The sequence below is a fragment of the Apodemus sylvaticus genome, chromosome 11, assembly GCF_947179515.1.
Source record: "Apodemus sylvaticus chromosome 11, mApoSyl1.1, whole genome shotgun sequence".
Classification (NCBI taxonomy): Eukaryota; Metazoa; Chordata; class Mammalia; order Rodentia; family Muridae; genus Apodemus; species Apodemus sylvaticus.
The window spans coordinates 13,434,039-13,454,912 of record NC_067482.1 but is presented as its reverse complement, the minus strand read 5'-3'; the positions used below and the strand labels follow the sequence as shown (position 1 = coordinate 13,454,912).

General features: G+C 43.4%; 1 protein-coding gene across 1 annotated transcript in view; it reads left to right on the top strand.

Annotated features, from left to right (window-relative positions):
• The window catches only part of Fras1 (Fraser extracellular matrix complex subunit 1), a 402,136-nt gene that overhangs the window by 188,460 nt on the left and 192,802 nt on the right, over window positions 1–20,874 (top strand). The window contains exons 15-16 of the mRNA XM_052198714.1: window positions 12,515–12,658; window positions 19,687–19,827. Of these exons, the coding sequence (XP_052054674.1) occupies window positions 12,515–12,658; window positions 19,687–19,827 (285 nt within the window). The remainder of the gene's footprint in view (window positions 1–12,514; window positions 12,659–19,686; window positions 19,828–20,874) is intronic.

Below are 20,874 nucleotides of genomic sequence, written 5' to 3'. Positions count from 1 at the left end.
CATGCTCACCATGTTAGATATAGAAAGAGTAAAAGACATAGGGGACAAAGGCAAGTAGCTCATGTGCATGGCTCTTCAGAGAAGACCGTGAGCAGGTGAGTGAGACAGTGACAAAGGCCCTGAGTCCTGCCAGGGAGGTGAGTGATACGTACACTGTGCCTTATACACATGTGGGCATACATCAGTATTGTTCTCTTTCAGATCTGATTAAGGTAAAATTATGCTGTAATTTTGGATGACAGATTGCCTCACATTTGCAGTCTCAGATTCATTTCCTTGCCTTCTCCAGTTTGGTTTTGGAATTTGATGATTGACAGACTGAACCAAGGCTCAGCATTACTCGGTTTGTATAGTAAGCTAAACTGAAGACCAGTAATGTGTTGAATGTCTCTTTTACTCACCAAGCAGAGCCAATCCTATCCTTTAATTAAGAGCACATAGGTTTTTTTTTTAATTCGATATTTTTATTTACATTTCAAATGATTTCCCCTTTTCTAGCCCCCCACTCCCTGAAAATCCTGTAAGCCCCCTTCTCTCCCCCTGTCCTCCCACCCACCCCTTCCCACTTCCCCATTCTGGTTTTGCTGAATACTGCTTCACTGAGTCTTTCCAGAACAGGGGGCCACTCCTCCGTTCTTCTTGTACCTCATTTGATGTGTGGATTATGTTTTGGGTATTCCAGTTTTCTAGGTTAATATCCACTTATTAGTGAGTGCATACCATGATTCACCTTTTGAGTCTGGGTTACCTCACTTAGTATGGTGTTCTCTAGCTCCATCCATTTGCCTAAGAATTTCATGAATTCATTGTTTCTAATGGCTGAATAGTACTCCATTGTGTAGATATACCACATTTTTGCATCCACTCTTCTGTTGAGGGATACCTGGGTTCTTTCCAGCATCTGGCAATTATAAATAGGGCTGCTATGAACATAGTAGAACATGTATCCTTACTACATGGTGGGGAATCCTCTGGGTATATGCCCAGGAGTGGTATAGCAGGATCTTCTGGAAGTGAGGAGCACATAGGTTTTTACCATAACCTTTATGAATCCTTTGCTACCAGCTAGATCTGGTTCAACATCCCTCCTTTCCCACCTCCTCGCACCCTTATTGAGTTCATATACCTCAGGTTTCAGGACTGGATCTTTGCTCCTTGAATTGTTCTGACCCATTCTCACTGATCAGAAACCAATTCATTAGCTGATTGCAGCCAGGTGTCAGGCCTTATCCATGTGTGGGTACTTTTCCACCACATGGATAAGTTCTTGCCCCTCCCTGCATGCTTTTATTACCCTGGCTTTCTTGTGTTCTCACTATCAGCATCATGGTTCCTTTGCTCATGCTGGAATTCTGGTATTAAATCTAAGTCTGTATCCAGACTGAACTCCCTGAGACTACTCCTGCTTGATGTTCATGTTTCTCTGTTAGTCATCTCTGTTTTATCCTGGTGAGACCTTTGAACAATGGACACACACACACACACACCACAGAGGCCAAAAATACCCTAAGAAAGAATAGTAAAAAGACCAGCATCATTGTCATAGTTACTTTTTAGTTGCTCTTGCAAAACACCATGATTAAGGCAATTTATAAAGTGTTTAATCAGACTCATGGTTTTAAAGGGTTAGAGTTCATAATGGTGGAGCAAAGGTATGGTGGTGAGTGGCTGGAGGAGGGCCTGAGAGCTCATATCTCCATCCACAAGCAGGGGCCAGAGAAAGCATACTGAGAATAGCATTTGAAACTTCAAAGGCAACCTCTCCTGACACACTGGTTCCAACAAGACCATACCTTCTAATCCTTCCCAAACAGTTCCACCCACAGAGGATCCTGGAGTCAGTTCAAAGCACTACAGTTACTGATTGAGATTAAATTCAAACAAGATAGACTTTTAAGAGGAAAGAGTGGGATTTCCTCCATTTTTAAAATACATGTATCAATGTTTCTCTTGTTTACTTAGAGTTTAGGATATGCAGAAAAGTCTGAGACAAAGTCACAGGGCAATGCTACCTTTGGTTTACAGGTCTGGAGTTGGAAGAAGTGCAGTACACATGTTATGTAAGTTTAGGGTCTGGAACCAAAGACCTGGGTTTTCATCCTGTCTCTGTCATGTACCTGTGCTTCAACACCATGCTTCAGTGGAATGGAGATAGAGATGCCCGCCACATCTTTGTTGTCAAAATGAAGAGGCTGAATTCACATGCCATGATTAGGAAATGGAGTCACATGCCTTGTAAGTCCTCATGAATGATTTGTAATTCCTTCATGAGAGGCTGTGGTTTCTGCTCCCTATTGGCTAGAATATGCACATAAATTACATAGCCATTGTCTACAATGAGCTGGTAATAACAGCAGGTTAGTGGTTGCTTATAGAGTGTACTTGCTGGTTTTGTGTGTCAACTTGACACAAGCTGGAGTTATGACAGGAAAAGGAGCTTCAGGTGAGGCAATGCTTCCATGAGATCCAGCTGTAAGGCATTTTCTCAATTAGTGATCAAGGGTGGGAAGGCCCATTGTGGGTGGTGCCATCACTGGGCTGGTATTCTTGGGTTCTATAAGAGAGTAGGCTGAGCAAGCCAGGGGAAGCAGGTCAGTAACATCCCTCCATGGCCTCTGCATCAGCTACTGCTTCCTGACCTGCTTGAGTTCCCATCCTGACTTTGGTGATGAACAGCAACATGGAAGTATAAGCTGAATAAAGCCTTACCTCCCCAACTTGTTTCTTGGTCATGATGTTTGTGCAGGAATAGAAACCCTGAGTAAGACATAGAGATACCCAAAACAAAAATAACAATGAACACAACTGAAACAGCAAGCATCTGCAAAATGTATTGTATTTGAATGTTATATGGTCTCAGATACTGAGACTGGACATTTTATAGGATTGTAACTGAAGGGATTATTTTAACCTCCATTTACCACTTACTGCTATATGGCTTTGGGCAAGTCATTTAACCTTTTAGAGGCTCATTCTTCTCAACTCTATAATGAGGATAATATTATGTACTTCAGACAATTATGATGAGGCCTGTAAGAAAATTTCAAAAAGTATAAATCTATTCTGCTTGTCACATAGTATGTGGGTGATAAAAGGCAGACATTATTGAAATCACTCTTTTATTGTTCAACCTGGGGAGATGAATACCAAATGACTCATATGAAAAAACAGGCATTTTTTTGACATTAATGCCTGGTTCAAAATAAAATATACTCATATCTGATGGATAAGTAAATGTAATGCAGAGAGGTTCTCCATTTCTTATGAGTTAAAATCCCCTTCTCATTTACTTGGAGTGTTTGGATTAAGTGATGAGATGCTGAAATTATTTGGATTTCAATCAAAATTAGTGTATTTTTAAAGAAAGCATTTATGATGAGGAGTTCCAAATTTTACATATATATGAGGTTGTCCTGGCCGAGATTTTTTAAGGCGGTAGGCTTGAACAGGACTTCTAATGGTGATTACTTGTTGGAAGTAGATTTAAGTAGCATATCTAGTCATTGGGGGAGGGGCTGACTCTTTGGAGCATGGTACAAAGCTGTGGGGATTTAATGGTTTTGGCTTCTGCTTGTGATTGTGGTTAATGCTAGTCTCACGGTGTCCCGAGTGGACTTCTCCACAAAGACGGTATGAACTCTCTACAAGATAGACCTCTCTTTAGCAATTTCTGACTAGGGCTAGGCACTATCAAGCTAGCATCCCCAACAGCTTGTGTGACATGGGGCAGACTCAGAGTGCGCATGTCAGTTTTGTTACTGAAAGCACATGCTGAGATGGAGGTCAGAGGGGCACTGTCACCACGGTGTCACCCATCTTGTACAGCTTTGTGAATCTTCTGCATCCTGTTTACCAAAGTTGCTGTCTATGAATAGGACTTTCTGCACCACGCAGCATTATTGACCTTCTGTCCGTGCAACAAATGTCTGACTAGTTTCTTCTAAGCATCAAGCACTTTACCGGGCACCAGGAAATCAGTTAACCAGACAAACAGTAAGTCCTTTACTTAAGGACTTTTCTTCTCAATGGAGGAAGAGTGTCCCCTAAGCCTATAAGCCATGGTCACTTTTGATAGTTGTCTTTATAATTATCCTCATGAGAATTTATACCCATTGGCATCTTTAAAGACAGTTTTCAAAACATATGTGGCAGGTAAGGATTTGTTACTGAAGTAAGGTTGTATCTCATGCTTGTGAACTCCATGTCGTATTGCACAACAATAGTAAGGCATCTGGGTTACTTTTTGATGGAAGAAAACTGTAATGTGCCATCACACGAGGGGGAAAGAGACAGGAATGTTCAGGCATGCCTCAACAGTGGCCTACAGGCGATCTGCTTCCCATTAGCCTCTGATATGTATGCCTTGTCAGCAATTTCTGGCTAGGTGCAGCCTCAGGAATGTTACGCAATCTCTATTTTCTTCCCCTTTTCTTTTTCTATGTCTCTTGCCTCTAAGATCACTGTGTCCTTATTGTCTCGGGGACTTGGGTAGAAAGAAGGGAATGTTCTAAATCTATCATATCAAAGGGAAGGGAAGGGAACAGCATTGTGCTTATAGCACGTGAATTTCTTGAGTAAAGTAGGTGAAAGGTGTCAGGTGACAGTGGCATTCCATCCCTCTTTCTTTGGATGTGCCTGTACAGGAGAAGCACAGAAGAGTGAAGGTACCTGGCAATGTTTTGCATGGAACCACTACTGTGGCCAGAGACCAGAGATGATATGGCATCTCTTTGAACTTCTCAGAGTGACATTTTACAGACCAGAGGAAGCACTCACTCTGCAGAGAAGACGGAGTTTGTCTTGCAGACAGACCCTGTTCTTTCTTAATATACACGTGATCCCACACACTATTTCAGTGATAGGTTACAAATTAGTGACTCTGTTTTCCTGTCTAGCTCATGTTATCCTCAGTTATTGTAGCTCAACTACATGCCATCAGTCTTTCTGTCTCTTTCTCCCTTCTCCCGCTGACACTGTCCATATTCTGCACCCGCCCTTTATCACAACTGCGATCTGAGCATCTGCATGGATGCCCCCAGGACATCCGTGAGCAGGTCTCATCAAAGGCTGGGCTTGCTCTGTGGTCCCTGCTTTGGTTTTCTATTTCTGTAGACAAGTAATCAGTGCTAAAGATGTCAGTGTGCACTTCATGAACAGGGCTAGGGGACGAGAGGTTGAAATGGATGCTCTGCAGAGGTCTTGACCTCTGGGGATGACCCTTGGTCACAATGGATGCACACTTAAGGAACTTGGCCTAAAGGTCACTGTGTTTGCCAACCTCCTGTGTTGAAGAACCAGGAATGCAGGTATAGGACCTGGAGACAGACTGTTCTCAGGGAAGGCTGAGATGGCTTAGTCAGTAAAGGTGCGTGTCACATAAGCCTTGTGATCTGAGGTCTATCCCTAAAACTTATGGAAAGGGGAAGAATGCACTACACAAAGTTGTCCTGTGACTTCCATAAGCACACTCTGGCATGTGTGCCCCTCAAAGGCTATTATTATTACTGCTGGTTATAATTACAGAGTAGCATTTCATGGGGGGAATACGTGACCTTACTTACTGATTTATGAACCATTGTGATGCCAACCTGCTTGTAAAAGAAAAAGTCCTCTCTTCACGTTTGCCTGCTTGAAACCTCTATCAACAACGAAATCCTTTCTTGGGTTTCACTGCCTACAGAGATACTGCTAAAAAGTCAAATGTATTAACCAACACCAGTGAAATTTTCAGCTGTATCCCAAGCATTAAAAGATTAGCTATTCACCTACTGTGTGCCTCGGGGAAGTAGATTATAGCCTCTCTACTTAGTAAGTTTTTTCCCTTAAGTACCAATAACTATGTTTATTCCAAAAAATTAATTTCATAAAGACAATAAAACGTAAAGTAAGATAAACAGTCAACAAAATCCTTCAGCTCACACTCCCTTAAGCCTCTACTTTTGGTATTTTGGTGTCTGCCTTCCTAATTTATGAGCTCATTTCTGTGTATATGTGTCTGTCTACACATGTACTCATTTATTTTTCCGAAGTAAAATCACTTGATCCATGCTACCACATTGCCGTCTTCCCCATCTTGTTTGTTATCCCCTACAACTCATGGTTTTAAAGCTATTGTCTGATTATCTTTGTCTAGCTATTCAGTCATTCACTAAGCCAACCTTCTACTGTTTAATATTTGTTCTTAATTAACCATCATCATAAATAACGATGATATAAACAGCTTCAGTGGAAATTGTGGCAAAGCATTTTAATTGAATTCATAAACAGGTGATTGCTGGGCCTGAGTATGTGCAAACGTGATTATGCCTTTGATGCACAAAGATGCGACTCTCTTCCAAAGGAGCAGTATTAATACTCACTCTTTCATAAATGCATGGGAGTGCCTCCTTACCATGCCTTTGTTCACACGGAGTTCCCCAGTGCAGCTCCAGCCTGCCTGTGTGACTCATGCAAAATGGAAACTTTATTTCTTTTAAAAAATTATTTCTGGATTATAAGAACCAGTCTAAAAGAATCAGGCTTACAGTTCCTGGCTCACTTCCATAACTGGACAGGGTCAGGTTCTTTTCTTGTTTCTTTCTCTGTCTACCACTCAGTTCCTTCCCTTTGTTCTACCTTATTGCTAACCCTCTCCCTCCCATCTTCTTACTGGTATAGTGATGCTATAGTTTTCTGTGTCCTTGCATACATGTTCACTTGCATGTGCAAGCGTATAAACATGCATGTGGAGACCAGTAGACAGCCCAGTTATTATCTTCAGGAGCACTGCCCATGTCCTTTGTGACAGACTTCTCATTACCCTGTGGCTAATCAAATAGACTGTCTGACCAGATCCTGCCGTCTCTAGCTCTGGGATTCCAAGTGCACTCTACCATGTCTATCATTTTTTGCATGTATTCTGGGGATCAATACAGACAGTCATGATTCTAAGGCATGCTTTTCACTAACTGAGCCATTTCCCCAGCTCCAGAGTAACTACTGTAATACAATTTGGTGCATGTTTTGGGATGTGTATGCTTTCATTGTTCTAGGCACGTGTTACAATCCAGAAAAAATGTTGGGCAGTATCTTTAGCTATTTCTGAGGCCATAGGACTTTCCTGTTTTGTTTTGTTTTGTTTTTAATGAACCCCCTCAAATGCTTGTGCATTTTCAGAATGCCTGGAAATCAGACGTTCTTATTCATGGGACTGCAGTCTTTAGTTGGAAAGAGAGATGGGTGGGAGGTCGAAGCCCATCCTGGGGAGGATCTTAAGATTGGTGTACATGGGTCAGATAGGTGTGATGATGAACTTTTAGGCACTGAGTCTTAGCTTCTTGTGCGGCCAAGGGCTGAGGGAGTGACAGTAAGATAGGAAGGACCTTCTGGACACCTGACACTCGCTACGCAATTTTCTGTGGGTTCCCAAAAGGCGCTTGTTGCTTGGGGGAGATTGCAAGGAGAGTGTGGAGCGTGAGGCAGCTGGGAAAGGCGGGTCCCCTTTGTACAGCAGCTGACAGACACCTCAAGGCTCCATTTCTGTTCTCTCTTCCAAGTGAGGCTGCCTTTCCATGACTGTCTCCCAGCTTCTGTCTCTCATTCACCAGAGCAGAGACAGGACCTGCCAGGTCTCCTTGAAGCTAGCGATCACATGCATACAGTTGGTCTCTCCAAACCCGTCATCTCATTGTGTCTTTGAGAAGTGAACACATTATTCTCACCATATGGGAGAGAAAACCAAGGAATCATGAACTTGAGTTTAAGATAGGACCGTATTTTCATCAAACAAGATCTTCCTACAGGGCTAGGATGTAGCTCAGTGGGTGCTTACAGAACATGAGCAAGGAGGCCCTGAGTTCCATCTCTACCTCTTCATGGACTAAGTGTGATAGTGCTTTACATCTGTGGGTCAAGAATTTGGGAGCCTGAAGTTCAAGGTCAGCTGAAGAGGTGTTTATATCCAATGTGAGCCCCGGCTCTTGTCTCAAAAAAAGAAACAGAATGAAAGTACAGAAAAGATGGCATCTTGTTGAAAAAATACAGCCACTGGGGAGTGGGGATGTGGCTTGGTGAGGAAAGGTGCTCAGTGTATAAACACAAGGATTGAAATTTAAATCCCTAGCAGTCATGAAAAAAGCCAGGCATGGTTGTTCGTGAGTTTATAATCCCAGATCTGTGGAGGTACGGAGAAAACAGGGGGATTGCGGTGGCATCCTGGCCATCAGCCTTTCTCCAGATTCAGTGAAAGACCCTATATCAAACTAATAAGGTAGGGAGTGATAGAACAGGATACATAATGTCCTTCTCTGATTTCCGTGAGTGCATATGGAGATGCACACCCACACACTTGTGTGTGTGTATGTGTGTGCATACAACATATGCAGACTCATGCATACACTCACACACGTCTCTCTCTCTCACACACACACACACACACACACACACACACACACACACACAGAGCTCCTAACAATAATCCTCATCAAGTTCTTCCTAGTCCTTGTGAAATGGAGTAAAATGTAGCTTTGCCATAAAATGGATAAAAGACAACAGGAGAGCTCACTTGGTGTGTGGCATACCTGCTTGGGGCTGGAGCTGGGGCTGGTGCCTTATGGTTGCCAGTCAGAGTTTTATGGTGGCTTAGAATCTGAACCTGGCTTCACTGATGATCAAAGCTGGTCTACTGGCTCTGATACCATAAGCGGGGGTGGAAACGGCCAGCCAAGGGTGATTTTCTTTCCTGGAGGGACACTGCAGTTGCCAAGCCTGGGTCTACGAGCATCTGACCCCCCAGCCTACCATCTGGAAAGGTTTTCTAGAAACAGGAAGCCGCCTGCAGGACGGGCTTTTAACTCTGAAGGAGATCTGCGATTCTTAGAGAAGCACAGGTTGAAAAAGTTTCCAAAAATCTTCTACTTCCGTATTAGCAAGAACAAAAGAAGTTTTTATCTTCAGGACTAAGTTTCCATAATAAAGCTGGCAAAAGGAAGGACATCTATCTATCTATTCTCTTCATTTTTGAAATGAATTGTTTGATGAATCAACGCATGCCTTGTTATGCCCCCAAAAAGTCAGGGGCCTCCCAGATAAATGATCCTCTGTGTATGAGATAGGAAGGCGGCTTTGCCTCAGTCACCCATTCAAAAATATTCAAAAATATTACTGTAATATTCACAATACACAATTCAAACCCTCAACGGTCCGAAATGCATCACTAAGCAGCATTAGGCTGGGAAGTCAGCGAACCAGTGACCTTTTCCTCTTCATAATAACCCAAGTGGAGTGGGAACCACATGTAAACTAAGCCTGCAAGAAGAGAAAGCTGGGAGGTGCATAGCACGCTCTCAGTGCTGGAAAGTAGGAATCAGTTGTAAAGCACAGCAGGTGTGTGTCAGACCATCAGCTCGGTGTGGTGCTGTGCCTGGCCACAGAGATGCAGGCCCCGTGCTACAGAGAAGTGAGGAGGGCCAGCAGAGTCCACTACTGCACTTGATAGTATCCGTGTATCTTCCGTAGTCATCACCAAAAATGCATCTGAGTTTTCAGCATTTTAAAAGGAAATTTTATACCCTTAATGTTAGGGTATTCAAAAACTCTTACCTTCGCCATTTCTATGCAGGTGGCATGGTTTTCCTGTAATGGATAAAAACCTGTGTGTTTTTGTTTAGCACACATTTGATGAGGGCTAGACACCAGTGTGAACATGTGTTGGCGGGGGTGGGAGGCTTAAAATAACTAAAGTTCTCGGTCCCCACTGGGGAAGAGATGGCTCCTTGAAGGCGAAAGACAATATTGGAGTAGTTAGGACAAAGTACTGCAGGGAACTCTGACAGTAAAATTCATCATCCCACTGCCCTGCTGTCTTGGGTTTCTAGGGCAATGATAAAGCACCATCACCAAAAGCAGCTTGCAGAGGAGGAGTTTATTTGCTACATATCCAGTCTGAGCCCACTGAGGAAAGTCGGGGCAGGAACTCAAGACAGGAACCTGAAGGCAGGAACTGAAGCAAATGAAGGAGTGCTCTTTACTTGCTTGCAGTGTTGGCTTGCTCAGCTTGCCTTCTTATCTACCTCAGGACTACCTCTCCAGAGGTGACATTGTCCCCAGTGGAGTGGACTCTTCTATATCGCTTATCAATCAGTTGAAAAGAAATCCGACCAATCAGGATACTTGCTACAACTCTTCTGTAACATGAGGTCCAAGGCTCTCCCTGGGACCATGTGACTGCCATGCTCTGGTTTATGGGATCTTCATAATCTCACTTTCTAATTAATCTAATTAACCTTGACACTACCCAGTGGATTTTTTGTAGTTCTCCAGTGAATTCAATGGATGAAATATATCATCTATTTTTTTTTTTGTGCTACGTCTCAGGTAACGTGGCTTATCCAGAGCTAGGTAGGAAGGCCCCAGAGGCCTCCGCAGCGCCTGGCACCTGGAAAGTGGCAGCAGCTTCTTTTGTAGGTTAGTAGGGCTACTTGGTGCCATCTTGGAAAATGGGCTGGGCTTTGTGTTTGATGGATGTGCTAGGTAACATCTTTGTATCAATTCAGAATGGCGAGAAAAAGTCGAGATCTCAGGTGATGGCTACAGTCAGTAATTGAGGGTCACCGAATGGCATCTCCTGTGTATAGGGTAGAATTGTTTCTGAAATGGTCCTTGCTTCCATTTCCAGTTGTGATACAGTATCAGAGTTTCACTGTAAGTATGATGAGAATTTGTATGTGACCTTTATAAAATATAAATGAAGGAGTTAAGTATGAATGAAGTCACTCAGGAGATGTCTGGAAAACACCACCGGTATGCTCAGACACAGTCAACAAGGTAGAAATGTCTTCATGAAGCTTACAATGTCAAGGCAGAACTAGATAACAACAGAGAATTTTGCTCCTTCTCTCCCTTCCTGTCCCCTAGCCTAAGCTACTGTAATCTTTCACCTGGACCACAGGACACACTGCATTTTGATAGCCTTGTTTACCTATATAACTTTACCTCCTTTCTCCATGACACCCATAAGAGTTTTGCAAATTTAAGTCAGATCTTGTATCACTCTGGCATGATCCCTTCCATTACGTCACAATACAATTGGTGGTGGGGGGGGGACCCACTTCTGTGCAATGATATCCAAGGCCACGAGTTGTCCTGCTGTGTACTTCTGAGGCCCAGGAGCTCCAAACAGTGAGGGCAGACCCAGTTTCCCACACTCTGTGTTCCACCTCCGAAGGCATTGCTTGTTATTCTTTCTGATTGCCCTCCGTAGCAGGATGCCCACCCTTCTTCAGCTCTACTTAAATGGGTCCCCCCCAACCCCACCCCCACCCTCCACCCCTGTCCCTCTACTGCAGTCTTCTTGGCAGTTAATACAATTAGTAATTATCTTTAAATCTACCAGAGAGAAAAAAAAAATCTCTGAAATTAAGACTTTCTTGTGCAGTTTAGAACTGAGAGAGGGGATTAGATTCTGAAGTTTGCGATGTAGGTATCTTTTCTTCTGCTCCTAAACAAACACTTAATTAAATTGCTAAGGTATGATTACCCAATCACTTGTAGGCAGCAAATGCATTCATTTTCTCCGCCAATTTTGCTGATCAGAATCAATGCTTCTGGAAAATAGATTGTTCTCCATTGTGAAGGAAATGCTATAAAAACAAGGACGACAAGTTAACCAAATCACAGTAGGGGTATCACAACAGACAGCTAGCCAAGGAACAGTGTTCTGCCGTGAAGGGTAAGCCTCTCTTTGCCGAAGGGCTAAGGTAAAGAAGATGCACAAATGATTATAAAAGTGAAAATGCTAAAAGAGAAAGAAGAAAATGATATCTAAGAGAATACCTCATCCGGGAACAGCCTCCACATAGACTCAGAAAGCATGGAGGAAGTGTAAACCTTGGGAGTCCCAGGGATACATTGTGGACCAGTGATGTGGAGGAGAAGAGACAGGACTTGTGAGAGAAGAGAGAGGGGCACTGAGCATTGTGTTAGGGAATGATAGGGAGAAGGGAAGAGGGCAGGAGAGGGAGCATATTGCACAAGGTCTCTGAATGGTTCAGCCAAGGGTAGGCAATGATATTACCCCTCAACTCATTCTCAAGAAGCTAGTGGAGGTGGGCGGAGATTCCGGTGCCTGCACCCACTGTAGTGATTGTGGCAGACAGGGCAAGGAATGAAAGCCATGGCATTTCATTAGTCAGCCCATCTTTGCCCAGAAAATTATGATTTCCTTCCCTGTGACTCCCATTACTTTAAAGCCATCAATTTCCTGTTCCAGAGCCCTTAGCAATAACCTACTAAAGTTGTACTTCTGACCCTCAGAGATAGCCTTGTTCTGTCTCTCTTTCTCTGACTCTCTCTCCCTCTCTCCCTCCCCCCCAACCCCCCAGGAACATGATGTTTATTTCCTTTAGGGTCAAATCTAGCACTTCAGGAGCCCAGGAACCAGCTTATATCTCCCCATAGATTCTTAATCTTTAGATGTGAAGGATGGATAGTCCCTTCTGTGGCAGGCTGGGTCACTGACGTTGGTGCTTGTCCACAGTCTGTCACGAGTCCTGTGCAAGTTGCTGGGGTCCTACAGAGAAGCACTGCATGTCCTGCAGAGACCCCCTGCAAGTGCTGCGAGATGCAAGCTGTGAGAACACCTGTGGCAATGGCTTCTACAACAGGCAGGGGACCTGTGTTGGTAAGTGCCATGCCGTGCTGAGATGCCCCCTTTGTCTGGTAACACCCGCTGTATTCAAATCCTGGCACTGATAACGAATGTGTCCTTTGCTCAGTGGGTATGTGTGGGACTGCTGACATTCACGTTACCTTAGTCATTTATGTATATTTTTTTTTTGTTAAAAACAAGTGGGATCTCCTCTAACTACCCTGATGGCTTGTTAGACTTGGGGTATTCATTCTATCCTGACCCAGTCCCCTGCTTATGACTCACAGCTTTGTGGAGAAGGGAATCAAATCTAGTGGGAACACCTCCCTAAATTTCAAATATCATTCATCCTAGACCACTTCTCTAGTATAGCTGGAGCAGGGGTCCATGCTCGCCCAAGCAGACCCACTTTTGTTTTGGTGTCACAGGCTTAAAGGTGGACTGATCACTGTCCAGTCTACTTTTCATAGTCACATTGTCACGATAGCCAGCCCAACCCATCCCCCTTGTGCCAGGCCCAGAGAGCAACCACCAAGAGGTGTGGAAGTATGACAAAAGCGCAGATTAACTCGTCCCATCTGCCTGTCACTCTCCGACTTGTATAATGAAGATAAACATAACTCCCAGGCTAAATAGAATATGACGCCCAAAATGTCATCCGGAGATGGGGACAGCGTCCTGGAGAATCAGGTGAATCTCTATCGTAATGAGGCAGCATGAGGCAGCAAGGCAGAACCAGAAAAGGCACAGAAGGATGGGTGCAGAGGTCAGGGTGATGGGATATACAGGAAGGATCCCCTCCCTGGCTTGAGCATGCAGAATATGGGAAACGTCAAGTTTTCTTGAATTTCTCCGAAGAAATGCAGTCCTGTTTCTTAGATTTTAGACTTTGATTTTTAGAACTTCCTACCTCTGATACTGTAAGAACAATAGACTTGTGCTATTTCAAACTGGAGTTTATGGTAATTTGTTATAGCCGACATTGATTCATACCCAGATGAGAAGGTTCAGAATAACTACAGTGTCAGTACACAAGGCTGAGTCCTAGCAATGGCCTTGCTAGGTAGATACTGTCATCCTCACTTTCAGATAAAGAAGCAGAGAATAAGAAGCAAACATGCCTTGGGACTCAAAGCTAATGACCAGAATGGGAGTCGGGTATAGCTCTTCAGGCAATAAGTGACAGGGAGTAACCCATTCTGTTCGTTGTAATATGGTATTATTACTTCACCCACCTCTGTCAACTTCTGTTCCTCTTTCTCTCAAACCTGCTTTGTTGCCTCTTCTTTCTGTCTTAGGATGAGCTGGCCAACTATGTGGACATTCCTGGTCCCCAGTATCAGTGTCCTGACTGAGCGTGGAAGTTTGGAGCTTTGTTGAATGGTTGTCATACCTACTGAAAGACTATTCTGATTATAATGGGGTCCCACAAAACAGAAAGAATACACAGTCCCTAAATCTTCCTGCATTGTTGTTCTTCAGGCCATTGGACAGGAGCAACAAAATGAGATGCTTTAGGGGTCTGGTGACTTCACAAAATAGGGAAGAGAGATGGCCCTGGCAGCTGCTCGCTTCAGGCTTTAAGGGATTCCTAATTCCCCTGCAGTGAAAGCTTTCATCTGGTATGGACCCATGAGAGGACAGAGAGAGGACAGGCTGCCACTAGCCACAGCCTGTTAATCTGTCACCATCACTTTCCTGTTCAATTAAGCCCCTTGTATTCTCTAAAGGTTGACAGATGTCAAATTCATGCTAATGCTAATGCCTAAAGGCATGGTCGTTTTAAGTCCCCAAGGAGGCTGTTTACTGCCACTGTTTTGCTCCTGAGACTGGCTGGTGTCTGACCATCTTCTGCTGGTGACATGTATTTCAAAGGAGAAAACGAAAGCCTTGGCAGACCAGCAGTGGGCATCAGCTTTGGCTCAGGGGTTCAATGGAGGAAGCCTGTGCTCCTCATAGACTGGAAGGGTTAAAAAGAAGACTCAGGTGTGGTGGCTAATGTTGCCTGAGACTGACTAGGACTCCTGTAGTTTCGAAAGATATCCTGATCTACAGAATGAGCCATCTGTCAGCTAATCACATTTTGGGATTCTGTCTCCACAAATGAAAAATTAAAATTAAGTTCTAAAAACAAAAAACAAAACACCCAAACTTCTGAGCACTTGGGGAGGGAGTTATAACATCTGCACACATTTTGACAAATGATAGAAGCCTTCTAGGCACAAAGGCAGTCCATGGCTGACTCACTGATCAGTAATTCCTGCTCACACCGCATGCTTTGCAGATGAGAGATGCTGTTGGCACTGACCTTGGGACCGTTGAGGAAGGAAAACAGCTTCTAGTTTCACAACAGTGTTAGCCTTGAAGCTTGTATCACCTAGCTTTGGGAATGGCCCTGTTTTCCTAAACAGCCGAGACCCAAGCCACTGATTGGTATCTGAATGTTAAGACTTTAGGTGCTGATAATGGTAACTAATTTTTGATTCAAATTGGTGATATTCAAGTTAGAGACTGGCCACTGCTGGTTTAATAATTGATAACTAACTGGTCTGTGTCTGCAGATACTATGAAGTCAGGTGTTGTGTAGCATCCAGTATAACCTGTTATAAATGGTAGAACCATGTTCTACCAAAAGGAACTTACTATTGCTATGCTTGTCTGTGGCCTGTGTGTCTTGGACTTTACAGATATTAAATATATAGAGTGGGACACTTCACCAGGAAACTTCATCACTCTTTCAAGTATGTAGGCTATTATGGAGGGCCGGTATCACTATAGGTAATATCTCAGGTCAAGTTTACAGGCTTCTGATTCTCTCCCCATCTCTGTCTCTCTGTCTCTGTTTCTCTTTTTCTGTCTACCTTTCTCCCTCTCCTTTCTTGTCACCTCTTTTTTCTTTCCTCCCCCAGATGACTTCTTGATTTATAAAATTTAGTTTAATGTTGTACTTTATGTATATGAGTGTTTTGCTTGCCTGTATGTATGGGCACCTCCTGTGTGCCCAGGTGCTCCTGGAGGCCAGAAAGGGCACTGGATCCCTGGGAACTGGTGTTATGGCTGGGAACCCAACCCAGCTCCTCTATAAGAATAGCAAATGCTCTTAACCACTGACAAAGCTATCCACCCTCTTGAAGTTTTTAAAGTTGTTTTTGTTCTTAGGAAGTTTTCTAAACTGGGCATTTTGTTTTGCCTGCATACATATCTGTGTTAAGCAATGTTGTGTGAATTAAGGGCTTTTGTTTCCTGATTTTCTTACTCAGTGCTGTCTTGGTCGGGTCCCCATGGCTGCAGGGTACTGGTTTGAGCACCTCTGTCATCCACTAGTCCAGTCTCCCAGATCTCTTACACTCTCTCCACCTTCCCCACCCCACCCCCTGTTGTCACCAGAGAGTACCAGTTAACAGCCACAATCCTGTCCTTTTATGAGCTTATCTGGAATGTTTGCTGGGACTCCTGCCAGGAGCAGCACTGCTGGTTTATTGATTCTACCCAGACTTTATTTGATAAACCAGCATCAGGCTGCTCTCCCGAATAACTGCGCCATCTCCATTCCCAAGGATGGAGTGTCTCTCTTCTCCATGTGGTGCCCATCCCTGGGTGCCACCCAGTACCTGAGTTTTCCTGGTTACTAGGCCTAAAGGGACATCTCACTGCTTTTGCTTGCTTCTTAATACCATTGTGCGTGAGCACTATTATTGTGTGAAAGCATTGGTTCCCTCCTGTATAAATATGCTTTTAAAAAAAACCTATTTCCTATGGGTTTTGCTGCTTTCTTTGGAATTCCTTATATATTATAAATGTTAATCTTTTTCATTGTTCTGTCTTAGCTTGATTTTTTTTTCTGGGTGCTGAAGCTTTAGCATGCTAGCCAAACATTACCTCATTGCTGCTTCTTAGCCATCTCTTTTTAAATATTGCACCCATTTCCCATTCTCTTATCTTCTAGCTTTGAATGTGATGTCTTTTATTATGCATTTTTCTATTGATTTAGTTTGTTCTCTGACGATTTCACACACATGTGGAGTACTTTGTAACAGAAACATTTAATTCATCCTTGTTGTTATTCTCTGAGTAAAAGCTTAGCTGTTGAATTTTTAAGATATGTCACTAATATTCACAAATCAACTGCTGAAAATGTTCTGCATTTCCTTCCATTAACTTAGTGATGTAAATTTAAGTTGCTGACCTACCCGGGTCTCATTTATGTTTGTGACTTGTGACGTCATACAGTTTGTTTGTGTTTCTTTCAATTTTGCTATCCAGTTCTCCCAAAGGCGACTAAAGTAACTAACCTTACCATTTCTTTTGATCTCTGTTGTCTCTTAAATATCCATTTGCACATACTTGCATATCAGTGAATCTACACCCTACATTGCTGTCCCACGTCAACATCACACTCTGGCCCACTGATTTCTGTTACCTTGTAATTTGTCTTACATTCTGATTGCAGAGCTCCCCTTCCCCTCTCATTCCTCCCCCCAGTTAACTTAGACAGTAGAGTACACATGTTGAATTATTCAGAAAATTCAACCAGAGTTTTGTTGCTTTTATTCTGAAGTCACAGACTGTTTTATGATAAAAAGACATCTTGCAAATGCTATTCCTTAAGATTCATTTAGACCTGTGTTAAATGTTTTCTATATATTATTTATTATTATTATTATCATCCAATTCTTAATTTGACCAAATTTCTGCAGTTTTTTATTTGTAGGGAATTTTATCTAGCTTTTAGAAAGTATTATCTGTTTTGATAATTAGTTTAGAATTAGGGACTTCATGAGTTTTATGGGGACTGGGAATGAGGATTGCTTTTTAGCTTCTGTTCTGGTTTTGTGCAAGTTGAGAGTGATTTTCTTATTTTTGATACTGAGGTCATTGCTTTGGCCTGTTCTTGGTTTATCTCGATCATTTGGTTCCAGGCACATCGGCAGTTCTCCGCCACAGAGGATAGAGTATATGGCCTGATGCCCTAGTACCTTTTGTTTTAAATTCTTAAAACGTTTTTAGGTGCTTGTGTTGTAAGGCAGCCCACTGCTGGGATTTCAATAGTTCTTTATTCCTGGTTTCTCCTCAGGCTGAAGTGGAGCTATGTCTGTAGCCAGTAGGCAGTGAGCTCAAAACAGCCTCTCCTCTACCTCTTCCCTCTGTTCTCTAGACGCTGTGAGGCTCTTTCCAGGCCAGTCTGTGCACCCACACTTTTGAATGCACCCCAGTTTGTATCCACATATTCTTTTACTAATTAAAGAACTTCTTTCTGGGTCTGTGCATGCCGCCTCCGGTACTTTTCGTTATTGCTCTCTCTGTCCCTTCCATTCCACAGGCCTTTAAGGCAGCATTTATCATCATAGGCTGTCCCTGGGGCCCACTGCAGTGTGTGGCACAGGCCACCCAGAGCCCAATTTCCACTCTAGTGGAACCTTGTAAGAGCTTATTTGTCCTCTATGTTAAAGACAGTCCCTTGGGCTTCCTCCTCTCTGCGTGTCTCAGCCACCATGTTCCTTCCCTTTTGTGCTTTCTGCCATTGGACGCTTTCTGTCTGGTCACTTCTTTTCTATTGTAGTCTGTCTTGTTGTTGTTGTTGTTGTTGTTGTTTTAAATTTCTTTGTTACCTTGTTCAGTCTTATACTGCATGCTGTTCTTAAATAAATGAACTCTTGTCCAGTTTTAAAAACTAGTTTTATGTGTTGATCCATGAGTTGTTCCCCTGAGCACCAGAACCACAATTCAGTCTGGATCACCTACATCCCACACTCAGCCCCCACCACACACTACCTCCTCCCATTCTTTGATGGCTAAGGGGCATCCCTTGTCCTCAAGACAGATTTCGAGAGTCGTCTGAGATACTTTATCTTCCACATCTCTTCTATCTGTCCACTCTTAAATAACCTTGATGCAACCCCTAATTATCTTGCTCCAAGGGCATAGATCTTCCAAGTGGACTCCGATAATTCCTTTTTACCCCTTCAGGCTGTTTTTCATACCGAAGCCAGAGGGATCTTTCCTTTCTCTAAGTGTGTCTGTGTTTCTACCATGCTTAAAACTGCTGGGCCTCTCAGTACCTGCCACAGGGTGAGGCCTAGGGTGCCCAGTTGTATTTGGATTTCAAGAAACTCTCAAATAGCCCATGCCTTCTGGAAGATGAGGACCTAAACATTAGTGTGCCCACGGGGGCTCCCACCGTTGAGACATGCCCACTGCTTTTAAGTCCTGGAACTGCTGCTTCTGAACACCACATCCTTCTAGGACCTGAGCCATGATGTACCCTTTCAGTTTAGTTTGAGTTGCCCTCAGCCCTAGCTGATCTGACTAAATTTCTAAGACAAGATTAGTTGATGAATAACATCTTCCTAGGTTCTTTCTGTACTTCTCCTCCCTCCGGTCTCATACACTTTGTAAATGGTATGTTTGATATTTTTATTTGTTTTCCTTATATTAGATGAATAAGCCATTTGATCTAGAGCCCGAGTTAATTTAACTGGTGTCTCTTATTCACTGGACAGCACCCCGTACAAGCCTGTCCCACTGTGTGAGGCTACATGAGTGAGTGAGTGCACGCGTACATCTTGGAGGACTGTAAAGAGCTCGGTTTCAGTGTATTTTTACCGAGCATAGTTGAGTGCAACTCTAAATTCCTGAAGTGTTGCTTTAAGTAGAGAAATTGGTGGATATATGGTTCTTACTTCTGCAAAATCTATTTGCTATTCATTAAAAGCCTATAGATAACTGGAAGTTGGTGTTTATTTTTATTTGCTAAATCTGACTGCCCTGCCTTTGAAGGCATTTCTGTTTTGAATCACATGTTCAATTGGACACACGGGTGGGTGTGCCTCGAGTATCTGTTACTCTTTGTTCACTGACTAAGTCTTCCGTTTTCCGTCCACCATGGAAAGAAAAGCATAGAGTTCCTTACAGTTCCGAATCAAGGACACAGAACTCTTCTGAGCAGCCAGCAAAGGAGACTGGGAAATATCGTTGCCAACTTGAGACAACGTCTCAAGGGAGGGGTCATTGCTATGTTGCTAACTGTCACTCTCCTCTGATGATATTTTCCTTCCCATTAGCTTGTGACCAGTCCTGTAAGAGCTGTGGCCCCAGCAGTCCCAGATGTCTTACCTGTGCTGAGAAGACAGTGTTGCATGATGGGAAGTGCATTTCTGAATGCCCTCGTGGCTACTATGCTGATTCCACTGGAAGATGCAAAGGTAGGAGATGAGACACCACCACCACCACCACCACCATCAGAAGTATTTAGTGTGTGTTTGGCAGCATTTGGAGCTCCCTCCTCGATGATTGGTGTGCTCAGGGGACAGGTTACTTTAAAGGGACAGCTTTTTCATAGTAGAAACTATGTATCTAGAAGGATGTGTGGGAGTGGGAGATATGGGTGGATTCCATAGGATGGGTAAGTATACCGAAGCTTTATGTCTATCAGTCCCCAGAGGTCATTTGCTCTGCTTGAAATATCAAGATCTTTAAGATGCAACCCTCATGTGCTTGTAAATCAGAGCTAACCTACATCTGTGATAACAAAGTCTCTCCTTCCCTGGCATTTGTAAACTCATATCAGCAATAATAGAGCATGTCAAAAATTAAATAAAACAGGAAAACCTAGATTTTTAGCCACTAAAGCTTAAGTCTACTGACAGTAAATGTATTTTTTCTTTAATTTATTTGTTCATTTTACATCCCATAATCAGCCCTCTCTTCCTTGTCTCACCCTTCAGACAGCTCCTCCCCCATTTCCATTCCTCTTTTCCTCTGAGAAGGGACAGCCCACCCCCATGTCACCCCATCCTGGCATATCAAGTCTCTGTAGGACTAGGCACATTCTCTCCCACTGAGGCCAGACAAGCCTCCTATCCTCCAAGTCAGGGGAATGGGATCTATAGACAGGCAGATGATTCAGGGACAGTCCCCACTCTAGTTTTCAAGGGACCAGCAAGACAAAGCTGCACATCTGCTACATATGTGTGGGGTCCTAGGTCCAGGCCATGCTTGCTCTTTGATTGGTGATTCAGTCCCTGGGATCCCCAAGAGTCTGGATTTGTTGACTCTGTTGGTCTTCCTGTGAAGTCCCTGTCCTCTTTGTGTCCCTCAATCCTTCTCCCAACTTTTCCACAAGACTGGCCAAGATCCATCTAATTCTTGTCTTTGTGTCTCCATCTGTTTCCATTGGCTGCTGGGTGGAGCCTCTCAGAGGAAAGTTATGCTAGGAGACTGTCTGCAAGCTAAACAGAGTATCATTAATG